The 27,561-nt window shown below is 36.3% G+C and overlaps 1 protein-coding gene across 2 annotated transcripts; it reads left to right on the top strand.

The window, feature by feature from the left end:
• The first annotated feature begins 328 nt into the window (after nt 1–328).
• Nucleotides 329–24,675, top strand: LOC123548706 (probable aminopeptidase NPEPL1). 2 transcript variants are annotated; one of them, XM_045336208.2, is made up of 13 exons: nt 329–460; nt 5,116–5,290; nt 6,140–6,322; nt 10,417–10,674; nt 11,098–11,179; nt 11,373–11,515; nt 12,163–12,240; nt 15,012–15,112; nt 15,851–15,905; nt 18,566–18,647; nt 18,841–19,004; nt 20,271–20,381; nt 21,303–24,675. In XM_045336208.2, the coding sequence occupies exons 2-13, from the start codon at nt 5,144–5,146 to the stop codon at nt 21,474–21,476; spliced, it is 1,578 nt and encodes a 525-aa protein (XP_045192143.2). In that variant the 5' UTR covers nt 329–460; nt 5,116–5,143; the 3' UTR covers nt 21,477–24,675. The 2 variants fall into 2 exon arrangements, with proteins under 2 accessions (XP_045192143.2, XP_045192142.2); XM_045336207.2 differs by lacking the exon at nt 12,163–12,240 and adding an exon at nt 12,034–12,111.
• The last annotated feature ends 2,886 nt before the right edge of the window (nt 24,676–27,561 follow it).

Raw genomic sequence — 27,561 nt, 5'->3', positions numbered from 1 at the left:
TCACTCCCCTTTTGAGAGTGAATAGTCGGGGAGGAAAATACTTTGGAGTGAATGGTCCGGAATTCCTCGGAAGCCTTGCTGACAGTCTGTTAGTACTGAAACTTGTCTATATGATTCATAATTTAGCTTGTCAAAATGTGTTCTTGTAACTTGCAGCAGAGGCTTGTCAATGATACTGGCCTGTACCCTCAAAGACATGTACAAATATCCATCCATTCATCCATCCATCCATGAACCATCAATTTACCATTTCCTCAGTCTTTTCAAACATCCATTAAAGAGAAAGAGAAATCTGTCAAAATAACAGTGTACCAAAACGACTATTCTGTTTAAAAATAATTTGCTACATACAGTACCGGAAATCGTTTTGCAGACTGGTAAGAATTTATAACTCTGGTCAAATTCCAGAGAAGACCGGATTCTTGTTCATTTCTGCATTTAAAAGAAGATTATTGAATAGGTAATTGGTTCAATATTGTTAAAACTGTTACATTTTGATATGATTTAACTCTTCTATTGAAACTAAATTCTGAATATCAAGCGAAATCTTCTATTTTATCATTAAGTGTTGATATAGCTGGACAGTTGATTTCGGACATGAATGCCAGTCATTCTGAAGACTACAGTAATGTCATCGTTCCCTGGTTGAACCTGTGACACATTTTGCAGATATTTTTTACACTTTAAATGTTTAGACTGTTGCTGGTATTTTGCAATGAAATTGAACCTTACAGTCTCAATTTTTCGACTGCATGACAGACCGCTTTCACAGACTGACATTTACCATAGGCAGTGGCTACTATTACGGTACCGTAATCCTAGAATCAGAGGAGTTCAGTATTCTAAGACAACCCTGTGAGGATAGGCTAAGATTAGGGAAGTATTTAACAGGCTGGTAACATTGCCCGATCGGGCTTTCGAAATAAAAACTAATATTTCTTGAAAAATAATGAAGACATTTCTTTCAAACTTGGTCCATTTATTAAGCATAACATATAATGCTTATTAAGATAGAAATAACTTTGTTGTCTTCAGTTTTGTTAGAATTACTTCCCTTTTTCAGGTTTTTATGATGCATAATTTTTGAAGTCCAAAAAAATTATGTTTTAATGCAATGTTTAAAACAGAAAAGGGTTCAATGGCTTTCTATTGCTCCAAACTTGTGCGCCAATACCTTTATTCAATATATTTAGGGTAAATACTTTGTTTCTAGTGCAAATGTATGAACAGTTTATTTAGAACTAGCATTTCTCATGTTGTAAGTCTTGTTGTAAGTGAAAGCACAGTTAAATGTATACATTCATGTACTAGCGCAATAATTTAGAGCATTAGAAAGCCATTGAACCCTTTTTTGTTTTAAACTTAGCATTAGAACATATTTGTTTTGGACTTCAAAGATTATGCATCATAAAAATCTGAAAAGGGGAAATAATTCTACCAAAACTGAAGGCAAGCAAGTTATTTTTATTCTAATTTATATCATTTGTTATGCTTAATAAATGGACCAAGTTTGAAAGAAATGTCTTCATTATTTTTCAAGAAATATTAGTTTTTATTTTGAAAGCCCGATCGGGCAATGTTACCAGCCTGTTTAAGAGGCATCAAATATATGTTAGGACATGCATAAATGACATTGTAAATTTACTTATGTAGTGATAGTAGGTTTATAGGCCACTTCCAACAGCCTTGCTGTTGGGTTAACCCTTCAGCGATGTGGCACATTTTTAGCTCGACTATTCGAAGAATAGGGGAGCTATCCTACTGGCGTTGGCGTTAGCGTGAGCGTGGGCATCACACAAATGTTAAAGTTTGCGTACCATCCCAAATATTTTCAAAGTCCATTGAGATATTGCTTTCTTATTTTGCATACTAAAGTGTTTACCATCATGACCTCAGTCTGTAAAAAGGAGGAGGCAACCTTGTCAAGCATTTTGACTGAATTATGACCCCTTTTCGACTTAGAATAAATGTTTAATTATTTATTACTAATTATTTAAATGTCCTCGGTATCATTTGACAAAGTAAAATCAGTATTAAGAATAAGCTTGTTGCCCTGACATGTTGTTACACTTTGACGTATTTTCTGGCAAACGTGTTCCTTCAGTGCGAACATTAGCCATTATAAAAATCAAATCAAGACAGATAAAAAAGACTGCACCAGTAACGTTTTTGATTATAAAGTCAAATGTCTCTGTTACTATCAAAGCTTTTGACTTGAAACTTAAACTTGTTATGTACTATCAAAGTCTACACCAGGACTGAAGAGATTCAATCCCAATAACTCTTATTTGAATTTTGACAGAGTTATGCCCCATGTTAGTTTTATGAAATTTTTACTGGCAAAGATATAATTCAGAGTCAAGCACTGAGAAGAAAAGAGCGCGCTGTAAAAAAACAAAATAGAGTTATGGAACCTGTGTTATGTAAGTCAGTTTATCACAGTGAACAAATGTGTGAAGTTTCAATCCATTCCCATTAGTGGACTGAGATACCAGCTTAAATACAAGAACTTAACTTAAAACCCGTCCCCTCCACCACCCACCCCCACCCTCAGTTCCGTAGCAAGTTATCATGTATGTATGTCTTTGATGACATCCTTTGTCTTCCTCTGAATCTTGTCAGACAGTATGGAATCTCTTATTTCATGACATGGATGATCTTCGATAAGTTGACCAGCTGATCCTTTTCTGATTTTCTACTAAAATTGCAGATACATACAGCATTTAATTTTGGTGCTTAAAATGCACACATGATTCATACTGTTCTGTTCATATCTATAAATGCAGACAGTTCTCTTTATTATGTCTCCCCCAGGAGACATATTGTTTTTGCCCTGTCCGTCTGTCCGTCCGTCCTTCCGTCCGTCCGTACGTCACACTTCATTTCCGAGCAATAACTGGAGAACCATTTGACCTAGAACCTTCAAACTTCATAGGGTTGTAGGGCTGCTGGTGTAGACGACCCGTATTGTTTTTGGGGTCACTCCTTCAAAGGTCAAGGTCACAGGGGCCTGAACATTGAAAACCATTTCCGATCAATAACTAGAGAACCACTTGACCCAGAATGTTGAAACTTCATAGGATGATTGGTCATGAAGAGTAGATGACCCCTATTGATTTTGGGGTCACTCCGTCAAAGGTCAAGGTCACAGGGGCCTGAACATTGAAAACCATTTCCGATCAATAACTAGAGAACCACTTGACCCAGAATGTTGAAACTTCATAGGATGATTGGTCATGAAGAGTAGATGACCCCTATTGATTTTGGGGTCACTCCGTCAAAGGTCAAGGTCACAGGGGCCAGAACATTGAAAACCATTTCCGATCAATAACTAGAGAACCACATGACCTAGAATGTTGAAACTTCATAGGATGATTGGTCATGAAGAATAGATGACCCCTATTGATTTTGGGGTCACTCTGTCAAAGGTCAAGGTCACAGGGGCCTGATCATTGAAAACCATTTCCGATCAATAACTAGAGAACCACTTGACCCAGAATGTTGAAACTTCATAGGATGATTGATCATGAAGAGTAGATGACCCCTATTGATTTTGGGGTCACTCCGTCAAAGGTCAAGGTCACAGGGGCCTGAACATTGAAAACCATTTCCGATCAATAACTAGAGAACCACTTGACCCAGAATGTTGAAACTTCATAGGATGATTGGTCATGAAGAGTAGATGACCCCTATTCATTTTGGGGTCACTCTGTCAAAGGTCAAGGTCACAGGGGCCTGAACATTTAAAACCATTTCCGATCAATAACTTGAGAACCACCTGACCCAGAATGTTGAAACTTGATAGGATGATTGGTCATAAAGAGTAGATGACCCTTATTGATTATGGGATCACTCTGTCAAAGGTCAAGGTCACAGGGGCCTGAACATTGAAAACCATTTCTGATCAATAACTAGAGAACCACTTGACCCAGAGAATGTTGAAACTTCATAGGATGATTGTACATGCAAAGTAGATGACCCCTATCGATTTTTGGGTCACTCCATTACAGGTCAAGGTCACAGGGACCTGAACATTGAAAACCATTTCCGGTCAGTAACTTGAGAACCACTTGACCCAGAATGTTGAAACTTAATAGGATGATTGATCATAAAGAGTAGATGACCCCTAACGATTTTGGGGTCACTCTGTTAAAGGTCAAGGCCACAGGGGCCTGAACATGGAAAACCATTTCCAGTCAATAACTTGAGAACCTCTCGACCCAGAATGTTGAAACTTCATAGGATGATTGTTCATGCAGAGTAAATGACCCTTATTGTTTTTGGGGTCACTCCGTTAAAGGTCAAGGTCTCAGGGACCTGAACATTTTTAACCAGTTCTGATCAATAACTTGAGAACCACTCGACCCAGAATGTTGAAACTTCATAGGATGATTGAACACGCATAGTAGATGACCCCTATTGATTTTGGGGTCAGTCTATTAAATGTCAAGGTCACAGTGGCCTGTTCATGTAAAATCATTTTTTGGAAATAACTTGAGAACCACTTGACCTACAATGTTGAAACTCAATAGGATGATTGGACATGCAGAGTAGATGACCCCTATGTTTTTGAGGTCACTTGATCAAAGGTCAAGGTCACAGGAGCCTGAACAGTGACTTGAGAACCACTAGGCCACGAGTGTTGAAATTTAGCGGGATGACTGGACATGCCAAGTAGATGATCCCTATTGCAGCCAACCATCAGTGTCTCTTTGACTTTCGCTCCTGACCCCTATTGACTTCTTGCCTATAGGACTTTGCATTGGGGGAGACATGCGCTTTTTTACAAAAGCATTTTCTAGTTTAATTTACATACATACAATCTGAGAATAATACACTAAAAAAAAAACAGAAAATGTATTTTTTGTCTATATTCTGCTGAGAGTAATATTCTGCTGAGATTGGGTCCGTGTCAGATGCAGAAACTTCATGTCGTTCAACTCTTTGTCACGGAACAAACTGAGTAAATCAGGCTGATAGGCTTTTTGTGATATTTTTAGTATGTAAGTTTTATTATAGGAACACAAGCTTCTATAAAGCAGTCATCAATATGATGCAAGGAGCATACTTGTCTTAGAGAAATAAGTTACAATATCTGTTTTGCTATGTTTTCAGTGGACTGTACTGTTATACTGTGAGAAATATGGCTGCCAAATTAGTCTTCTCAGGGACACTGACAAAGTCTGATCCGAAGGACAATCCAGTGTTGATTGTTGGACAGCTGAAATTCATCAAGCAGATCAAATTCTCGGATGTTTCACTCAAATTGGAGCCAAGAGTCAATGAAGAAGTACTTATTTATATTTAGATAGAATTTCATTCTTATGGAATGTCACTAGGTTGGCATATTATAACATTTTAGGAAATCTTCCCGCTGAAGTCTTCTAAGGTTTGTGGGTTTTTTCTAGTTTTTTTAGAATAAATAAAATAAACCATTTTTGGAAAGGTCATTTTAATCTCTAAAAAGATAAAAATCTAACTGATGATAGTGGTATTTTCTGAAAAAGATATAGTGGCAAGTCTTCTTGCCCATCATCAATTTTTGAACAAGGTGCACAGCCCTGTAACTGAAACTTTTACTGCATTTTAAACAGTAATCTATTATGATTTTTTTATCATTTTTCTTAACATTATCTCCGAAAGAATCTATATCATATTTTATCATTTATATGCAGCAGTTATGGTGATTTCCTTCATATTAGAATCACTAGTTTCTCACCGATATTGGTTCTATACCTCACTTGGGGTTTAGAATTCTTCATATGTGAAGAAGCCATCCAGTTGTCATACGGAAGGGCGGTGGTTCTACCCAGCTGACTTATGGAAGGCCAGTGGTTCTACCCAGCTGACTTACGGAAGGCCAGTGGTTCTACCCAGTTGTCCTCCTGTGCCTGAAACAATGCATGGAGGGGCACCTGGTCTTCCTCAACTGTCAAAAGCTGGAAAAGTCACATATGACCTAAATTGTGTCTGTGTGACTCAAAACCCAACAAAAGAAAACTTGCTATAAATACCTAAATTTTGTATACATATATTAAATAAAATTTTTATTAAAAAAACTGTATTTAAAAAAATAAATGCCTGTATGTAAAGATAAATGTATATCCAGTTGAATATGCATGAGTTCTGATATTTTCAGACCTTTACGACTGCAGTAGATGGTCTTCACCCATCTCCCACTGACAGTTGTCCACTCTGGTTGACTAACGCTACAGTAGCAGCATTGCCTGTCAAGTGTAGCCGTCACAACACACCAACACGTTCTCATGCATTGTCAAAGATGGTCAAGTCCTGCTATGCTGGAGGGGATGAATTTATTGTGGTATGAACATTTTATTACCATAAAGCTGGGCTTGTGTTTTTCAAAGTTTTAAGTCTGCAACTGAAACTTAAGAATGGAAAAGGTTTGATATGCTCTGTAATTATTAAGTCAGCACAGATTGCAGTGAAACTTTGCATGAATGTGCATACTATATCTACAGACATGTCAGTAAAATTTCATTGGTTTAAAGTTATAAACAAAATTATGGCAAATTGAATATTACCATTTTTAAGTGTAAGCCAAAGTTTCAGACTTTTAACGTTGACGAATACAGACTCAGTGCCTGTCACTTTCTATGTATTTGATGAAGTAAATAAAACCTTTTCTCAAGCCTAAATTTCACTTAGTTCCATTGTTTGAAGAGTCTTTTTCAATTACAATTAAGTACATGTATGTAAGTTAAAGAAAATAACTTGAAAACTTTAAACCCTCCTAAGATACATTATTGATAAAATAAAAAAACAAGAAAAACTTAAAAACTTAAAAAAGTTTAATGTTTTAGAGAAACTTTGGGAAGATCATTTTGCCTGACTTATTAGCTCATCTGATTTTTTGAAAAAAAAATGATGAGTTATTGTCATCACTTTATCGGCGTTGGCATTGCCTGGTTAAGTTTTATGTTTAGGTCAACTTTTCTCCTAAACTATAAAAGCAATTGCTTTAAAACTTGCAACGGGGGCCTCCGTGGCCGAGTGGTTAGAGTCGTTGACTTCAAACCATTTGCCCCTCATCGATGTGGGTTCGAAACCTCATTTGGGGTGTAGAATTCTTCACATGAGGAAGCCATCCAGCTGGCTTATGGAAGGTCGGTGGTTCTACCCAGGTGCCCGCCCGTGATGAAATTGTGCACGGAGGGGCACCTGGGGTCTTCCTCCACCGTTAAAGCTGGAAAGTCGCCATATGACCTAAAATTGTGTCGGTGCGACGTTAAACCCAACAAAACAAACAAACAAAACTTGCAACACTTGTTCACCATCAATAGCTGACTCTGTACAGCAAGAAACATAACTCAATCTTGCTTTTTGCAAGAATTATGGCCCCTTTTGGACTTAGAAAATCAGATTTCTTGGTTAAGTTTTGTGTTTAAGTCAGTTTTTCTCTTAAACTATCAAAGCTATTGCTTTAAAACTTGCTGCACTTGTTCACCATTCAAAGCAGACTCTGTACAGCAAGAAACATAATTCCATCCTGCTTTTTGCAAGAATTATGCCCCCTTTTGGACTTAGAAAATATCACATTTCTTGGTTAAGTTTTATGTTTAGGTCAACTTTTCTCTTTAATGGTCAAAGCTATTGCTTTAAAACTTGAAGCAGTTATTCGCCATTAAAAGCTTTCTCTGCACAACAAGTACCATAACTGTACATTGCTTTTTAGCTCACCTGTCACAAAGTGACAAGGTGAGCTTTTGTGATCGCGCGGTGTCCGTCGTCGTCCGTCAGTCCGTCCGTGCGTGCGTGCGTGCGTCCGTAAACTTTTGCTTGTGACCACTCTAGAGGTCACATTTTTCACGGGATCTTTATGAAAGTTGGTCAGAATGTTCATCTTGATGATATCTAGGTCAAGTTCGAAACTGGGTCACGTGCCATCAAAAACTAGGTCAGTAGGTCTAAAAATAGAAAAACCTTGTGACCTCTCTAGAGGCCATATATTTCAAAAGATCTTCATGAAAATTGGTCAGAATGTTCACCTTGATGATATCTAGGTCAAGTTCGAAACTGGGTCACGTGCCTTCAAAAACTAGGTCAGTAGGTCTAAAAATAGAAAAACCTTGTGACCTCTCTAGAGGCCATATATTTCACAAGATCTTCATGAAAATTGGTCAGAACATTCACCTTGATGATATCTAGGTCAAGTTCGAAACTAGGTCACGTGCCATCAAAAACTAGGTCAGTAGGTCAAATAATAGAAAAAGCTTGTGACCTCTCTAAAGGCCATATTTTTCATGGGATCTGTATGAAAGTTGGTTTGAGTGTTCATCTTGATGATATCTAGGTCAAGTTCGAAACTGGGTCACGTGCGGTCAAAAACTAGGTCAGTAGGTCTAAAAATAGAAAAACCTTGTGACCTCTCTAGAGGCCATATATTTCATGAGATCTTCATGAAAATTGGTCAGAATGTTCATCTTGATGATATCTAGGTCAAGTTCGAAAGTGGGTCACGTGCCATCAAAAACTAGGTCAGTAGGTCAAATAATAGAAAACCTTGTGACCTCTCTAGAGGCCATATTTTTCATGGGATCTGTATGAAAGTTGGTCTGAATGTTCATCTTGATGATATCTAGGTCAAGTTCGAAAGTGGGTCGCGTGCCTTCAAAAACTAGGTCAGTAGGTCAAATAATAGAAAAAGCTTGTGACCTCTCTAAAGGCCATATTTTTCATGGGATCTGTATGAAAATTGGTCTGAATGTTCATCTTGATGATATCTAGGTCAAGTTCGAAACTGGGTCAACTGCGGTCAAAAACTAGGTCAGTAGGTCTAAAAATAGAAAAACCTTGTGACCTCTCTAGAGGCCATACTTGTGAATGGATCTTCATGAAAATTGGTCAGAATGTTCACCTTGATGATGTCTAGGTCAAATTTGAAACTGGGTCACGTGCCTTAAAAAACTAGGTCAGTAGGTCAAATAATAAAAAAAACCTTGTGACCTCTCTAGAGGCCATACTTTTCATGGGATCTGCATGAAAGTTAGTCTGAATGTTCATCTTGATGATATCTAGGTCAATTTTGAAACTTTGTCAACTGCGGTAAAAAACTAGGTCAGTAGGTCTAAAATTATTAAAATCTTTTGACCTCTCTAGAGGCCATATTTTTCAATGGATCTTCATGAAAATTGGTGAGAATGTTCACCTTGATGATATCTAGGTCAGTTTCGAAACCGGGTCACTTGCGGTCAAAAACTAGGCCAGTAGGTATAAAAATAGAGAACCCTTGTGACCTCTCTAGAGGCCATATTTTTCATGAGATCTTCATGAAAATTAGTGAGAATGTTCACCTTGATGATATCTAGGTAAAGTTCAAAACAGGGTCATGTACCTTCGAAAACTAGGTCAATAGGTCAAATAATAGAAAAACCTTGTTACCTCTCTAGAGACCATATTTTTCAATGGATCTTCATGAAAATTGGTCAGAATTTTTATCTTGATAATACCTAGGTCAAGTTCAAAACTAGGTCACTATGTCAAATAATAGAAAAAACGACGTCATACTCAAAACTGGGTCATGTGGGAAGAGGTGAGCGATTCAGGACCATCATGGTCCTCTTGTTGTAAAAATTATGGCCCTTTTGAAAATCATGATAGGAAAATGTACAGAGACAAAAAAAATCAGATGAGCATCTGCACCTGCAAGGCGGTGCTCTTACTTTTATACTTTGCTCCACATGCTATTAGGATACAATATAACCGCATGTTTCAGATGTTACATAACTGTCAGATGATAAACTGTTAACTTAAAGATGGTCTAATTTACATTTCTAACTGGCCACATTTTCAAGATGTATGACATTTGTTAATAATTGTTCACATTGTAATTGAAATGTGCTTCTTCCGGTTTGAACAATTGGAATATGCTACTTTTGAGTATGAAATATTAATAGTTGTACTCAGTAAGTACATTATTCACTAGTGTACACAATGTGTGTATAGGTTTAACCCTTTCCCTGCTAAATTTCTATAATATAATGGAGCTGGTCCATCATTCAACTTGGGCAGTACCACTTATTATTCAAAGGGGTGGTCACTGAAAATTTACTGACTGAATAGCGAACAGTGCAGACCATGGTCAGACTGCACGGATGTGCAGGCTGATCTTGGTCTGCACTGGTCGCAAAGGCAGAATCAACTGCCGCCAGCAGGCTAAAGGTTAAAACTATTTCTGTCAGAAGTTAGAGCTCTTCAGTTGTAATTGTGGGTATAAAAGAAGGATCTATTTTAGTTTCAGTTCCTAACAGAAGAATACCTGAGAACATTTTGATATCAGAATTCTTTTTATCAGACTTCCAATTTTTATTTTACCATCTGTCACCATGTCTTTTTCACCATGTCTTTTTAAATTAAGTATTTTTATATGATGTATGTTTTGTTGTGTTGTCACAGATTGTTTGTGAAAGGAAAGATCTTGTAGCATCAGCTGCTGCTGTGGCACGAACTTTACCTCTGTACAGTCGTAAGTCATCAGCTTCAAGCACAGGTCGTACAGTTGTTGTCGAGTTCCTCCTGGTTGGTGAGGGGAATGACAAGCCTCTAGATGAAGATGATATCGGATGTCTGAATGCCGTAGCGGAGGCTGTGAGACTGACAGCAAAGATTGTGGATATACCATGTGCCGACATGCACACAAACCAGTTCCTTAATGTAAGTTGTAGAAAGGTTTGCACACATACATCATGGAACATATTATTGGACTGTTGAATTTCATTGCAGTGAAGAACTTACTTTTTTCTTTGAAACACATCACATTTTAATTGTTATATATTTGATGTCATGGGAGTAAAATAGTTATTACATAATTTTGGTATTGCAATAGTCCAACAACATGTTGATGCTGACATCATTTCAAGTATAAAAGACATTGGTTGAATTGACTTGGTTTACATAATATGATAACCAGAACGTTGCATTTGTGTTTTTCTGCATTGAATTTATTAAATTCTTTTAATATTAAGAGATAAAATACTTGGCAGGTCTCACATTTTATTCCTTTACTGAACTCGATCAGTAATTCAGTATGAAAAGATAGCCTTGATTGATATCCTGGTGTTTTCGTACATTGTGCAGGAAATACGTGAAGTAGGGGAGAAGTTAGGCATTCAGCCACGAATCATTGCTGGGGAGGCCCTTGATGAAATGGGACTTGGAGGTAAGTTGATTTATTACCAAGAAATTGTTCAGTATACTTCAAAAACAAAAAGTGAAATGTTACTCATATTTCCTAGCAACGTCTGTTCACTTAGCCTAAACCTTATTTTGGAACAGTTCTAAATCCAGCAGTTTAATTTTTCATCAAGAAATGTGGTTTGATAAAATGTTCTAGGATATGGTATGTATTTCAGGTATTTGGGGTGTAGGCAAGGCCGCTGTGAACCTACCGGCCCTTGCAGTTCTCAGTTTTACCCCACCGTCTGCTGAGAAAACCATTGCCTGGGTAGGAAAGGGCATTGTGTTTGATACTGGTGGCCTCTGCATCAAGACAAAGGTAAGAAACCATAACTGTTCTTCATCAATGAAGAATATTTCTAGAATATATTGAGGAGACATTGATGATAAGATTTCAATGCTGTTTATATTTAAGGTTAGTTGATACTTTGCGTGTAAGTGAAAGGATACAAAACAGTCTTTCTTGTCATTACAGTGAAGTTGTTTGTTTTTGGCCATTTTAGGGCTGAAATTAGCCTCGTTCCCCTTTCCAGAAAGTTTATGTTTATGTAATCTTCTTCCAGTTAATTTGAGGGACACCCTGTTCTCTATGTCTTGTAAATTCTTCCATAAAGACCAAATCATTCATGTGTATAGAGTGGGAAAAGGTTCTTGTTGTATCATCAAATTTGATTTTTGTATTAGATTTTGAAAGTTAAAAGGAACTTGTTTTCTTTTTTTAAGCAGGACTTGAAATTTTTCACACACTGTTCAACAAAAAATCTGACTTTCATATCTATCCAGTTGCTTTAAATAGGTGATAAGGAATTTATCAAAATTATGTTATTGCTGAAATAGATTGGTATGTGTGGAATGAAGAGAGACTGTGGCGGTGCCGCTGGGATGCTTGGATCATTTTACCTTGCTGTAAAAATGGTAGGTGTTTGACATGTTTTTTTTCTGATATATACACGCATTATTTCACAGGTTGGAATGTGTGGAATGAAAACTGACTGTGGGGGAGCTGCTGCAATGTTAGGGGCTTTCTATGTTGCTGTGAAAATGGTAAGGTATATCACATCATACACATGGTGTGAAGACAGTATGAAATTGTAGTAAATGGCAGCACCACTTACCCATCTTTTCCTGTTATTTCCCACCACTACCTCTGACTCAAGGTTATGAAACTGATGGAGACCAGTCTCAAAACTCCAAAATCTGATTGGTTGTTTCTGAGTACACAGTTCAAATTAACCAATGGCAGGGCTATATTCTGAGTACACAGTTCAAATTAACCAATGGCAGGGCTTCATTATGAGGACACAGTTCAAATTAACCATTGGCAGGGCTTCATTTTGAGTACATAGTTCAAATTAACCAATGGCAGGGTTTCATTTTGAGTACACAGTTCAAATTAACCAATGGCAGGGCTTCATTCCCAGACTGTCTCCATACCCAGATTACCCAACACTACTGTATAAATGCTTTTTGTTCAACTGCTTTGGAAAGAATATGCTATTTCTGCTCTCTGGTATAACATGGTTTGAGATGTTATGGGCAAAGAAAGCTAGGATATAAAAATAAATAAATGCCATGTTTTGAGTTTTATAACTTTTACTCTATGATAAGACTTAGAAAGGTAGTCTGAATTATCTGAAAAGTTCTTAAGAAAACCAAAGGTTTGCTTACAGTGAGAGTAAGTGGAACTACACCTATGTGGTTAATGTATACGTCAGACCTGCAAGCTGATAAGGCAAAAAACCTTATATTAGAACATTTCCTGCTAGTACATTGTCAGGCATGTAGGTAACTGCTGGTCGTATCAATGGTAAAATCAGTAAATGAACTATGTTGAATTAGATATAACTGTAAAAGAAGTTTTAATGGGATGTCAATCTGACAGAAGTACGCAATCTTACTTATATGTAGCTTTTTAGGAGATGATTTCAGTCCGATTGGACTGAATGCACTTTTCTGTGTAATACTTCTTTAATTAAAGAACTGCATTTACAGATAGATCACAGACCAGCACTTTTCAATAGTCATTATGAATACAGACAGTTACATATATGAAGAGGCTTTTTCATGGAATAGTATTTCAGAGAAATATTTGTTTTTTATGGATTTACACATGATATTTTGCGATCTTTGGTTTTCACACTAGAGCACTAACTGGTAGTACAGTACATATCTTCAGGATTTTCTTATGAGATGAGTTTTCAACTTGATTATAGGAAGTATATGGAGAGCTTACCTACTCACCCCGGCGTCTAGGTCCGTGTGTTGGTTGAAGTTTTAATACATTTTCACTTCTTCTCTGTTACTGATTGATTGATTTTCTTCAAACTTAAAATTGTTGTTCTACATTATTACTCACATAATATGACACAAGGTCCTATCTGTGGCACCAAATTTTCATGAATTATGCCTCTTTTTAGCTCACCTGAGCCAAAGGCTCATGGTGAGCTTTTGTGAGCTGTCAATGTCCAACGTGTGGTGTCCGTCGTCCGTTGTGTGTCCATCAACATTTTCTAAAAAATCTTCTTCTTGAAAACCACTGGGCAGAATTACACCAAACTTCACAGGAATGATCCTTGGGTGGTCCAAAACTGCAAGGCATAGAGCCTTGATATTTGGCAAGTGACATCATCTAATGGTCCTCTGTAAAGATTGTTCAGATTGTGCCCCTGGGATGAAAAGAGTCCCAAGTTTTACATAGACTTTTATAGGAAAATTTTGTAAAAATCTTCTTGTCTGAAACTACAAGACCTAGGCCTTTGATATTTTGTTTGTAGCTTTGCCTTGTGGTCCTCTGTAAAGATTGTTCAAATTGTGCCCCTGGGATGAAAAGAGACCCCGGGGGTCCCAAGTTTTACATAGACTTATATAGGAGAAAACTTTAACAATCTTCTTGTCTGAAACTAAAAGGCCTAGGCTTTTGATATTTGGCATGTAGCATTGCCTAGTGGACCTCTAACAGAATTGTTCAAATTGTGCCGCTGGGGTAAAAAGAGGTCCAGCCCTGGGGGTCACTTGTTACACGAGTTATGTAGGAAAAAATACTTCAAAATTATCAGATCATATTTCCTAGACTGTTTAATCATATTTACCTGATGTACCCAAGTGATTACGGGTTACCTTACTGTGACATTGACCTACTGACCTACTTTATTGTCTTTTAAGATACAGCCTTGAAATTTGGATGACATGTACAGTTTTGCATACCAATCTTAAAACTGACTTTCAGTGACCATGAATTTGACCTACTGACCTACTTTCTAATATTTTAGCATCAGTTTGCCATTTGAAACATGTGACTCCTATTACTCAGGTGAGCGATTCAGGGTCATCATGACCCTCTTGTTTACTGAGAACTGTTGGTTAATTTTGATGTTAACTATTTGAATAAAATCTTTTATTTCTTAGTGATTCTTACGATGTGCTGTATTTATGCAACTTGGAAATTGGGAATTTGCTACTATTTCTGCGCACTATTTGTCAGGAATTGCAAATTCGGTAAATTTTTGAACCGCGAAAGTATCATTTTAAACACTATTTGCTGTTTTCAAAGAGAAGGCTGGAATGCTACACTGTGAATTTATTTTCGTGAGCAAGTTTTGTGATTTCGGCAATTATTTCATGAGCATATGACTTCATGGATTTTACCATTTGAAGGTCCAAGGAATGGGAATCGTACATGTTTGTTGAGATTAAGTTTCAGGGATTTACCCAATCACGAAATAGGCATTAATTAGTCCCAGACAAATATTAAATGATTTCACAGAGACAGTCATTCCTAATATAAAATAACTTTTACAGAACCATTATTATTGCAGGGATTTAAAGAGAATCTTCATGCTGTGTTCTGCCTTGCTGAAAATGCTGTTGGACCTAAATCTCTCAGACCTGATGACATCATCACCCTTTACTCGGGAAAGTAAGTGTCCTAAATCTCTTAAACCTGAAAACATCACTACCTTGTACTTGGGGAAAGTAAGGGCATCCTTTGGTGCTTCGTTCCTCTTGTTCTTCTGTGTCCGACCCAAGACAGAATCACCCTAATGAAACGAACAAGGCCCAAGAACATCATTCTCGGGCTCAAAATTTCACACCAACTCCTAATCAGGAGGACCGCGAACAATGGGAGAACAATGTGGCAGAATGAGAAGGTGAGAACGATTCGTGCATGATTTGCAGGGCAAATAAACATATGATAAATTTATGACCAAATAAAATATTATTTGAATGAAGAAATTACACTACTTTTGTAGAAATGTTGGTTTACCCCGTAGGTAATGTAAACAAGCACCATAAACAAGGCTGTAAAACTCCACTTCCGGTTCCCGGCGTTAGAGTGTTTTACTCGAGCTACGTGATCCGACTCGACTCAATTCCATCCGAGGAATAAACGCCCAAGGACACCCCAAGTGTCCTAATTTTCTTAGACCTGATGACATCATCACTCTGTACATGGGGAAAATAAGAGAAATTTGATGTAAATAAAAGGAATTGAGCTGGACTCGGTATCATTTGTATTAAAATAGCTACTTATTATATGTAAGTAATATTGGTGTCATTTTCAGAATTTGATATCGGCTTCTATGTTTGAAAGAAACAAATTCTGGTGTTCATCAGTAGGCATGTCGCTATAAAATGGTTTATATAATTTTTTCAGGACTGTTGAAATCAACAACACTGATGCTGAAGGCCGTCTTGTTCTAGGGGATGGGGTAAGTACTGGTATAATTTTTTTTCAAGACTTTTTACCTTCTTATTAAATAAAACAAGTTTTGTTGATATGGTAAAAGCCCATTTTTTATACGCCCAAAGGGACGTATTATGTTATACCCCCGTTGTCTGTCTTCTGTCCGTCCATCCATCTGTCCGTAAGCAATTTCGCTGTAACTCTTGAACCCCTTGAAGGATTTCGAAGAAACTTGACGCAAATGTTTACCACATAAAGACGACATACAGAGTGCATGTTTCGGATGGCTTGCTTCAAAATCAAGGTCACATTCGGGGAGTCAAAGGTTATATGAGTTTGTTTCTTGTCAGCTCTGTATCTCTTGAACTGCTTGAAGGATTTCAAAGAAACTTGGCACAAATGTACAATACATGAAGACAACGTGCAGAGCGCATGTTTTGGATGGCTTTCTTTAAGGTCAAGGTAATTCTTAGGGGTCAAAGGTCATATGACGTTGTTTTGTGTGTATATTACTCTGCATTGCGGTGTCATTGTTTTTATTTGGCAGATCCCTTTTTTGTTCACTTACAATAATTCTTTTTTTTTTTAATTACTTCCCTTTTATGTTACTATAGATAGTTTATTTTGTAACTTTTTTAGCTCCACTATTCTGAGAATAGGGTGGCTGTTCTACTCGCCCCTGCGTCGGTGTCGGCGTGAGCTTTCTTGGTTAAAGTTTTTTCGGCAACCTTTGTTTTTCTGTCATATCTTTGTTACTATTGCTTATATTTAACTGTAACTTCACATAAACATTGTCCAGCATACACATAAGGTGTGTGCTGGGACTGGGCCCATTATACAGAAGGTAAAGGTCACCAAGGTGTTATACTTAGGTTATGTTTAAGGTTAAAGTTTTTCGGCATTCTTTGTTTTTCTGTCATATCATTGTTACTATTGCTTATATCTTACTGTAAGTTCACATAAACATGGTCTAGCATACAAACAAAGTATGTGCAGGGGCTGAGCCTATTATACCCAAGGTCAAGGTCACAAATTGTTATACTTGGAATTATTTTCATGTTAAATTTTTTTCGAAAGCTTTGTATATAGACATATCTTTGGTACTTTAAAAGATAATGACTTGAAATGTTTCTTTATAATCATCGTCTGCATGTGTGGTTATAATTCCCATAACTCTTATCGTGTTTTTGACAGAATTACCCCTTTCATACATGAAGTTTTTTGGCAGTCTTCGCTTTCTGGATATAACTTTAGTACAATATAAGATAAAGACTTGAAACTTGAAATATATCTTTATCATCATCATCTGCATTTGTGGTAACAATCCCCATAACTTTGATTTGTAATTTTGACCAAGTTATGCCCCTTTTGTACTGAAATTTTTGAACAAACTTCGTTTTCTGGAAATAACTTTGGTACTATATAAGATAATGACTTGAAACTCAAAATATATCTTTACCATCATCATCTGCATGTGTGGTAACAATCCAGTAACTCTAATTTTGGTTCTTGACAGAATTGTGCCCTTTGGTGTATCTTCCTTTTAAAGTAGAGATCTCTATTGAGACATATATTCATTTTACTGTCAAATCGCCGAAAAGTGGAGCACGCTGTCTTACGGACAGCTGTTATTACTGGCTGTAGGGAAAAACTGAAACCACTTTTCTGTGGTACAACATGGATGGTACCTCCAATTTTTAGGTGTATTTTGACATATCTGTATGTGGTAAGGATTTTATTATGGACTTAGAATTTTTTTTGTGGACTTAGAATTAATTTTTTTGAATTTCTTACCTTTGTTGTTCCTGTCCTTTGGGCTTCAAAACTCAAGTTGTTTTAATTTGGCTCCCATCCTCTGATATAACCCTTTGGACATATATTGCCCCGCTTGGCGGAGCTCTTGTTAAATAAATAACTCAGCAAAATCTGAATCCATATTCCTTGTTTGTAAGAATTTTCCATCAAGAATAGTGAAAGTGATGACAGTATAGATTTTTGCAAAGTATAAGTTGCACTGTCAACATATAAATCATATAGGACTGAGTACCTCAAAAACGTTTGGTTAAACTTCTGAATAAATTTTGAAATATTTCATTCACCTCTTAGAAATGGCATGGAATCTGTTGAAAATAAAAAATGCTTCTTTTGGTATTCATTTGTATTCATTTTCAGTATTTGGTGCAGAGATGAAGGGGAAAGTTATCCAGTCAGTAAATAAGTCCCAAGTGACTATCAGTGTATTAATTTAGGTATCAGGTCATCTATCTACATGCCAGCTCGATTTCCTATTGAAAGAATTTTACCCTTTGCAAAGCTCAGACCTGCAGTGGTAAGGATGGAAGTGATTCAAGTTATTCAAGGCCAAGGACTTAAGTACTCACTTACACAGGCTGTCTATTGCTACCCTGCAGAATTTACAACTTGTTTATGTTTGTGAATTATTATCACAGGGGGGCCTTAGTGGCTCAGTGGTTAAGGTCCTTGACTTCAAATCACATGAGTCCCACCAGTGAGGAAACCACCAAACTGGCTTGAAGAAGGTTGGTGGTATTATCAGCATAATGTTAAACCCCTTCACCCCCAACCCCCCCCCCCCACCCCCCAAAAAAAATAAGTGTGGTCACAGATAATTAAAAAACATATTAAAGCAACTTTTGTTGATTTAAAATAGTTTTACTTTTTCAGGTTGCCTATGCACAGAAAGATCTAAAGGCAGATATTATTGTTGACATGGCAACACTAACAGGTGCTCAAGGAATAGCAACTGGTTAGTAACTGCTGAAGCATATTATTTTGTCATGTATGAGTGTAAGAATAAGAGTTTGCAGTAGCATTAATGACTAGCTCACAGACATTTTGGTAAAAATAAATATCTTAGACATTAAAAAAAAAATACAAATCCATGATTAGTAAGGCTTTAGAGATTTCCCCCAGTTTTGCAATTTTTGTTTGAATTTCAGGCAAATATCATGCTGGGATCTTGACCAACAATGAAGACATTGAATTAGCATGTGTGAAGGCAGGTCAAAACTGTGGTGATCTAGTGCATCCTGTGCCATATTCTCCTGAGCTTCATTTCCCAGAGTTCAACAGTTCAGTCGCTGATATGAAAAACTCTGTTGCCGTAAGTACAATTTAATGCATGCTCTTTTACTAAATACATATGTCACTCCAGAACTTTTTCATGCCCATAGTGTCAAAGACTCTGAAGATGCTCATGCTCGTGTTTGAACTGCCCTCCTGTTACACATTTTTGTGCACTCAATTTCTCCTTCAGTTTTCACCCAATTCAATGAAACTTTGTGCGCTTCATCAACATGAAGTTGACATGCCCACATCATTGGAACTTTTATTTCCAATTTGCATTTCTTGATTGATGCCCTTTGTTTTGGATGTGGCCATATTACATCTACATCAGTGCCTTGTGTACTCAACTCCTACAGTTTCTGTCAGATTCTAATTGAAGTTGCTATATTTCACGGACACGAAGCGGACATGCAGATGTTTTTGTTACTTTCCTGACCGATTATTAATTCTTGAGTTATGCTCTTTTTTTGGACTGAGCCATATCGTGTCTACAGCTGTACCTTTTCTTTTCAAATCCTGCAGTTTCAATCCAGTTGAAATGAAGCTTGGTATACTGGTACTTCATCAACTGCAGAGGACATGCAGGACTTATCATGTTTGATCTTTTTTTTTTTTTTTAATTTTGCCCCTCCTTGGTTTTGGTCTACTATATTAGACATAATTTATTCAATTGATTTGCTGCCAAGTTATGTGTTTTTGTGAATTCCTATTCTGCCTCCCCATTTAAGTGATTCCATTTTAAAAATGTTTTGTGGTGATTGCAAATACATATGTGGCAGTCTCATATTTCAATAATGATTCTAAAGTTTGATGTGCCTCACTTGCATTTCACCAATACAGGTCCGAGCCGCGCTAGAGCATGGAATATTGGCCACAGGTATTGATAATTAAATGATAAATCTCATTTACAAAAATTGTTGCATAAATACATGTTTATCTTTTGTAGTTGTTTTTTGAAAAAAAGAAGGTGTTGTTTTGTTTTTGGGGACTGAACTCTGGAAAGCGTTAGTTGGCACACTAAATAGTTCTGAAATAGCATGAAATATTGGCCGTATTTTCAGCTATAAACCTGTAATAAACAGAAAATATAATCAAGCTTGTAAACAAGACCTTGCTTAGAACAGCCAAAAAGAGGTCTGTTATGCTAGTGTTCTTAATTGATGGATTATGATATGTTATAACGGTAGTAATTTTAATTGGAAATGAAATTAGCAGGCTATAAAGTAAGATGCCAACAGGTTCTGTTTGGAATACAGTTTGGTCCACTTAGCTATGAAGTTGAGTAGTTTTCTTACATTTTCAGGACCGTTCTAATGCCCAGGTGTCGTGTGCTGGTCTGTTTATAGGATCTCATCTAGGATTTGATTTTTCTGGAGTTTGGTTACATATCGACATGGCTGCACCAGCTCATATTGTAAGTATTGTTACTTAATAAATTGCTGGTTATCTTACTGATACAGTGCCTATATTGTCTTTAGGCTGTGGTCACTGACTTCAGAACACTTGTCACATACCTCTATGAGTTGAAGCCTTGCTCAGGCCATCAGGTAAGGAAGCTATCCAGCTGGCAGGAAGAAGGTTCGTGGTTCTACCTATACAGGTGCTTGCAAATGTTTGAAATCATTCTCAGAGTGCACCATATGTCTGCCGATACCACTGAAAGCCTGCAAGTTGCCATATGACCTTAAACCCCAGCCAAACAAGCATACGGTACTGATAGAAAGTCACAGAGGAGATTTAAACAGATTCTGATGTCCTGAGTACTCTCTCAAACACTGAAGAATTGTAAGTTCTTAAATAGCATGCTTTGATTACCTAGCAACATTTCACATATTAAGAGGAGGAAGTTCATTTAAAAAGTTAAGAAGAAAGTTCATTTGATGTTTTGAATAATGAGATAGTAGTTTGATGCGCCTCTAAGGTTAAGGAAATGATAACTATAGCTTGTTTTGTAGAAAATAACTAGATCACAATCTGGGAATGATTCCTCATTTGCTAGCTTATAGAGCATATTATTTTATGTTTTAAAAGTGTTAGCGTCACAATATATTCAGCAACATAAATCAGTGGTTGGAAGTCAAAGACCAATAAATATTTGATGTCGGTGGTGCTTTTGTGGGATTGGTGGATATACTAGCACTACCAGTTAAGATAGAAATGAACCTGGAAAAATATTTTTCTTTTACTCATAGTTTTCATGCAATCACAAGTTTGTGTAGTCTGTCTGTAATTATTTCTTTAGGCCAGTAAGAATGATCTCTCAGGGCTAATGTATGGAATCCTACCTGCACAAGCTGGCTTTTGTTGTATTGCTACATTTGTTATTTGTTTGCAGGGTGATAGAGCTACAGGGTACGGTCCGGTACTGCTCAATACATTATTTGGCGGGAAATCTTCGAACAAACTTCTGCAGTTGATTGCACCACCCATGCCCCTGTGGGAACGTGAGGGAATGGAGGTTGAGGAAAACACAGACAGCAGCAAGAAGGCAAAACTACAAACAGAATAGCAAAACACTGAACAAGTCAAATAATTACTTAAGAACAAGTTAAAAAATTGCTGTATCTCCAGGAAACTTCCATTTATCTTACTTTTTAACCTTTACCCTGCTAAATTTCTGATATGGATTGGTCTGTCATTCAGTTTTTGCAATGCCATTCATTATTCCAGGGGTATTCAGTGAAAATTTACTGACTGAATAGTGAGCAGTGCAAACTAAGATCAGCCTGTATAGACGTGCAGGCTGATCTTGGTCTGCACTGGTCGCAAAGGCAGAATCATTTGCTGCCAGCAGGTTAAAGATTAAAATAGCTGTAAAGGAAAAACTGCCATAAGATGTTATTTTTACTTTTGTTACTTTGTATCAAATAGATACAGCAGTTTTCATGTCCAGCAGTCCAAATGTTAACAGATGTACAGGTTAGTTATTACTCTGTGTGCCCTTTTAGGTATTGTTTGAACAAAAATATGTTGAAAGGTAATTTTTGTTTAGAAATTGTATACTTGATGGAAATATTTTTTATTACATGTGATTAAAGTGACTCTGGATTATTTATCATATTTTTCAAAATGTATGAAAACCTTTGAAGAGTATTAAGAAGTATAGATCAATGTTACTTACCTCAATACATTATGATTGTAGTATAAAATACAGTTAAAGTCCTTATGTATTATACCAAATTTTCAAGGTGAGACTAATAATATTTAAATTGACATTTTGTAGTCACACACTACATACATTTTAAAGATAAAAGCTTGTCTGTTTGTCTGTCTGTTTGTTTGTGAAGGGTTTAGCATCATTGTTCAATAGCATTTCAGTTGTGTAACGGCAAGCAGTTAACCTATACTGTGTTTCTGCGTTCTTTACAAGTGCTAACCTTTTTCCACAAGTTACTTCCAACTTCTCCACATGAAGTCAGTGCTGGATAAGGAATAATTTAAGACACAGTTTCCTACCAATTCACTCTTAGTTTTTATTTACAGTAGAAAGTGTTATCTAAATTTTGAAAAAAGTTTACATTAATCTGGAGGTGTGCCTATTTAAGGTGTGATGTCATTTTCCGTGCACTTGGTTTTTATGGTACAGTATGTGTGCATGCCTTCTAATAGTTATTGTGATATATATTTTAAGGACTTAAGGTAAAAACAAGTCCTTGATATGTATAGTCAAAACTCTTTTTAACTGTGATTTTTTTTCTTGAATTTTTCTGTTTTTGTACATGATGTATAAATAAGTATTTATGCAACTAGACCAGAAGAAGAATTATATGTTAATGAATGTTAAGTGTTATAATTTATATTAATTTGTATAACAATAAATATAATCAAACCATTTTTTGTATGATCAGACTGTTATCTCATTGATTAGATTGCTTTTCTACAGCAATTGCTCAATCTAGATATAACATTACATAGGTATGATTCATCTGTAATACAATCAAATTCATATTAACTAAACATCCAAGAGAACAATGCAGTCTGTCTGCTTAAGACAAGAGTTGAAAAGAACAAAAAGTGGGGAAGTAAGCTGAATGGCCTCTTAAATCAAGTGGCTGCTCAATATAGGAAGTCACTAAAGTGGGTTCAGCTGTATTTCCATTTCTCACTTGTTGACTGTTGAGTATATATTAGATACATGTGTGAGATAATCTTATTTCATGCCGCTTGTCTTACACTAGTCAAGAACTACATTAAATATAAGCCTTTACTGGGTGAGTGCAACTTCAAAATAATAGCAAAATGAATGGTGAGACTAATGCACCATGCCCATCAAGTTGTGAATAAAAAATTCTATTTCAGTTAAGACTGTATCAAGAATCCTATTTTTGCACAAATCTTGACCTTGGATAGGATTTCCTTATCTGCAGCTAATGGAAGTGGTAGGTTAATTTTGTCTTAACATTTACAAATGGATAGCAAATTGAAGCAATTCTCTGTATTCCTACCTTTAATTGGTTGTCTAACTTCTAAGGTAGTGTGAGGAAGCGTTATCACAAAAAATTATTGATTTTACTTTTCTTACCGGTATTTACACACATATTAAACATATATGTATAATTTTGCTGTAATGATATACTTAAATTGAATTCATGTTAAATGATACATTTTTAGTCAGCTAAAGATGCCATATACCTTATTTAATATTTGTGACTGCTTTGTTTTCTCTGACTTATATTGGCATATGAGGTGACACATGAATCCGAAACATTCCATCATTTTAAAGAGCATTGTCTTTGAAAGTGTAACATACTATGAACTGCAAATTCTTTATGTCTGTTGTCTATAAAATCACAGAATAAAAGTGACTCAAAAATTACCTGATCTAGAGTACATACCTTTGCTTGGTAACAATGTATCACAGCCAGAACTAGACTTCTTGTTTCTAGTTGTTTGATTTGACGTTTATTATAATAACATAATTGTCATAAGTTATTTTTGCAAAAAGTGGATTTCTGAAATGGACTGGTCCATCATTCAATTTGGGCAATGCCATTCATTTTGAAGGGGTGTTTTTTGAAAATTTACTGACAGAATAGCGAACAGTGCGGACCAAGATAAGTCTGCACAGATTTGCAGGCTGATCTTGGTCTGCACTGGTTGCAAAGGCTGAATCACTTGCTGCCAGCAGGCTGGTGTTGGTCTGCACTGGTTGCAAAGGCAGAATCACTTGCTGCCAGCAGGCTGATGCTGGTCTGCACTGGTTGCAAAGGCAGAATCACTTGCTGCCAGCAGGCTGATCTTGGTCTGCACTGGTTACAAAGGCAGAATCACTTGCTGCCAGCAGGCTGAAGGTTCAGCAGCAGTTACCCAATTATTGCTGAGTACCAGTACCATAGATAGAAAATATATATAGTCAAATGCACTTTTTTGCACAATGGATCCAGATAAAATGTAGTATTGAGCAATCATTATTCCTTGAGGAATAATATTTATGGATTTTGTTGTTGCTTTGATGTATAGAATTTGATCAAAACAAACAAACAAAATGTTCATTTGTTTTACTTGTAGAAATTGAAATCCACAAATTGATATCTGAACAAAGAATGACCACAAAATTTCATCCTATCGAAAGTAAACAGTTTCACAAAAATCAGTACACATGCTTTTTTAGAGAGTGTTTCTCGGCGGACCAGCTGTCTAATAGTTCAGATGTTTATGTGCTATTATGTCACCAATGTTTGTGATAATGTTTTTTGCTTATAGTGTAACTGTATAGTAAATAAGATACCTTTTGCATGAAAAAGGTCTGTATAAATCCTGCTTTTGAAATAGATTGCATAGCATCAGTATAAATGATAATCTACTTATTTTATGGAGTAATTTATGACTCAGGAAAGTCATTATTGTTTGATTCCCTAATTCTGTAACAGAAATTTAAAAAAAAGGAAAAAATCTTGAATTTGCAGGAATTGACTATAATTTATACATCATTATAGTGGGGTTAGGAAAAGGCAGTAGGAACTATTTGAATTTTGAGTATATCTTATATCAGCTTTTATGTCCAAAAATGTTTGGGTTTTTTTGTAGATAAATGAAATCAAAATTGCTATATTTGAAACAAATTGATGTTAAGAGTGATAAAAATTTACAATGGGAAATGCCTTTTGAATTATATTTTCCACAAAAAATTGAAAAAAGTTCAATACTTGTATTATGTTTTTTAAAAAAAGGGGCAAATTAAAGAAAGATATGTCATGGTATAGGTGACACACCTGTTTACTAAGTCTGAAGAGCAATCAGTTCATCTATGATATACACATTTAGTTGAAGGATACCTTTTTCGTTGCAGTGTTAATTACATACAGTCAAACTTTGTTTTTGCTCGAACTCGGATAATGCGAACACCAACCTTTGCTTGAACTCATCGTCAGGTCCCGGCAAAACCCCTATAAATAGCATTTTGTTTGATTGCTCAAACTACCGATTAATTGCACACATTTTGCTGGTCCCGTCGAGTTTGAGCGAAGGAAGTTCAACTGTATGTTTGTTTCATCATAGTTATTTTACACATACATACAAACCATACCATATACAACAGTGAAATGTGAGCCATTTTTGATCAACTTCTTTATCTAGAGTTTCAGAGTCTTTGAAACATTTCATACAAATAGTCATTAAGATGTCTATTTCATATTTATCAGCTTTCTTTACAGATTGTGAACAAATCAATAAACTGAAAAAAAAGAGAAGTTTGTATTTTTATGCCCAAGTTAGTAGAAAAGTGGTTTGAATATCATGTTCTGTTGGAAGACCAGCTTGAGCCTAGCCTACACCAGTCAAACTTCATAGGCTGTTTGTCTGTGGGCAGTAGATGACTCCTGTTGTTTTTGATTAGAAGTGAAAATGGTTTCCGATCAATAAATGAAGAATACCTTGTGGATGACTATCACCAGTAGACGACCCTAATGTTAGCTCACCTGAACCAGGACGAGCTATAAGTATAGATGGATGGCATGGCTTCCATCGTCTATAGTGCAAAGTATACATATATATCTTCATCTCTGAAACTACTTGTCAGATTTACCCCATACTTGGTCTGTAGCTTGCTGGCAAGGTCCTTGTTGAATTTTATTCAAATGAATACATGTGGCACCATTTAGGGGCTGCCAGAGTTAGATATAGGAAAATATACAGACAACTTCTTATCATGAACCACTTGATTGATCTTCATTAAACTAGGTCTGAATCATGATTGTTAGGTCCTCTCCCAGTTTGTTCAAATGGGGATACTTAGTCCTTTAAAAGGGGGCTGATGGAGCTAAAAAAGAAATACTATAAACTTCTTCTCATGAACCGCTTGATGGATCTTCATTAAACTTTGGCCATATCATCATATAAGGTCTTTTTCCCGAATATGTTTAAATGAGTGCACTTTGCCCCTTTTAGGATCTGCTAGCTAAGAGCTAAAAATAGAAAAAACTTAAATAATTTTTGCCCATCAGCCTGGTGATAGTGGATGAATCTTCATCAAACTTAGTCTGTATAGCATCCTTACTTGATTTTGTACATTGAACATTTAGCAACTTTTTAGACCACCAAAGGAAAAAATCTAATACCTTTAAACAACTTCTTTTAACATGCTTTATGGATCTTCATCAAACTTGGTCTTGGGCATTCTGATGAAGTTAAATTTCTCCAAATGGGTGCACTTGACGCCTTTATTGGGATACTTTAGCTGAAAATAGAAATATCTTAAAATAACTTTTTTCCTGTAAATCTTCATTAAATTTGGTCCATAGCATCCTTGTTCAATGACCTGTTTAATTCTTTCATACTAAACACATGTTACCATTCATGTCATGTGTTCAGTGTGCTATACACATATTCAAGGTCAAATAGTCCATTTCAGGTGAACGATTTAGAGCAACGTGGATTTCTTGTAATAATTTTCATGAAGAATATTTATGATAATTAATGATGTATCATTTTGTGATCACCCTTGGTCAGTCGTCCGTCCACAATTTCTTGTGAACACGATAGAGACCATAGTTTGCAATCAATTTTAATCAAACTTGCACACAACTTATATTGGCATAATATCTCGGTTCCTTTCCTAAACTTGTCAGATCCCATCTTGGGTTCCAGAGTTATGGCCCCTTAAAGGGCCAAAATTTACTAATTTTGACTTGTGAACACAAAAGAGACCACATTTTGCAATCAACTTTAATAAAACTTGCACACAACTTGTATTGGCATAATACCTCAGCTCCTTTTGAAAACTGGCCAGATCCCATCATGGGTTCCAGAGTTATAGCCCCTTAAAGGGCCAAAATTTGCTATTTTTGGCTTGTGAACAAAATAGAGGCAAAATTTTGCAATCAACTTTAATCAAACTTGCACACAACTTGTATTGGCTTAATGTCTGGTTTCCTTTCGAAAACTGGCCAGATCCCATCATGGGTTCCAGAGTTATGGCCCCTTAAAGGTCCAAATTTTGCTATTCTGGCTTTTGCAGCCATACAGAGACTTCATTTATGGTTTGATTTGATACAAACTTGCAAAATATCTTCAACAACAATAAATCTTGGATTCCATGACAAATCTGTCAGATCCAGTCATAGGTTCCTGAGTTATTTTATATCTGATTGCCTCCC

Source organism: Mercenaria mercenaria, chromosome 6 (assembly GCF_021730395.1).
Source record: "Mercenaria mercenaria strain notata chromosome 6, MADL_Memer_1, whole genome shotgun sequence".
In the NCBI taxonomy this organism is placed as follows: Eukaryota; Metazoa; Mollusca; class Bivalvia; order Venerida; family Veneridae; genus Mercenaria; species Mercenaria mercenaria.
This window is presented reverse-complemented; position numbering and strand designations above follow the sequence as displayed.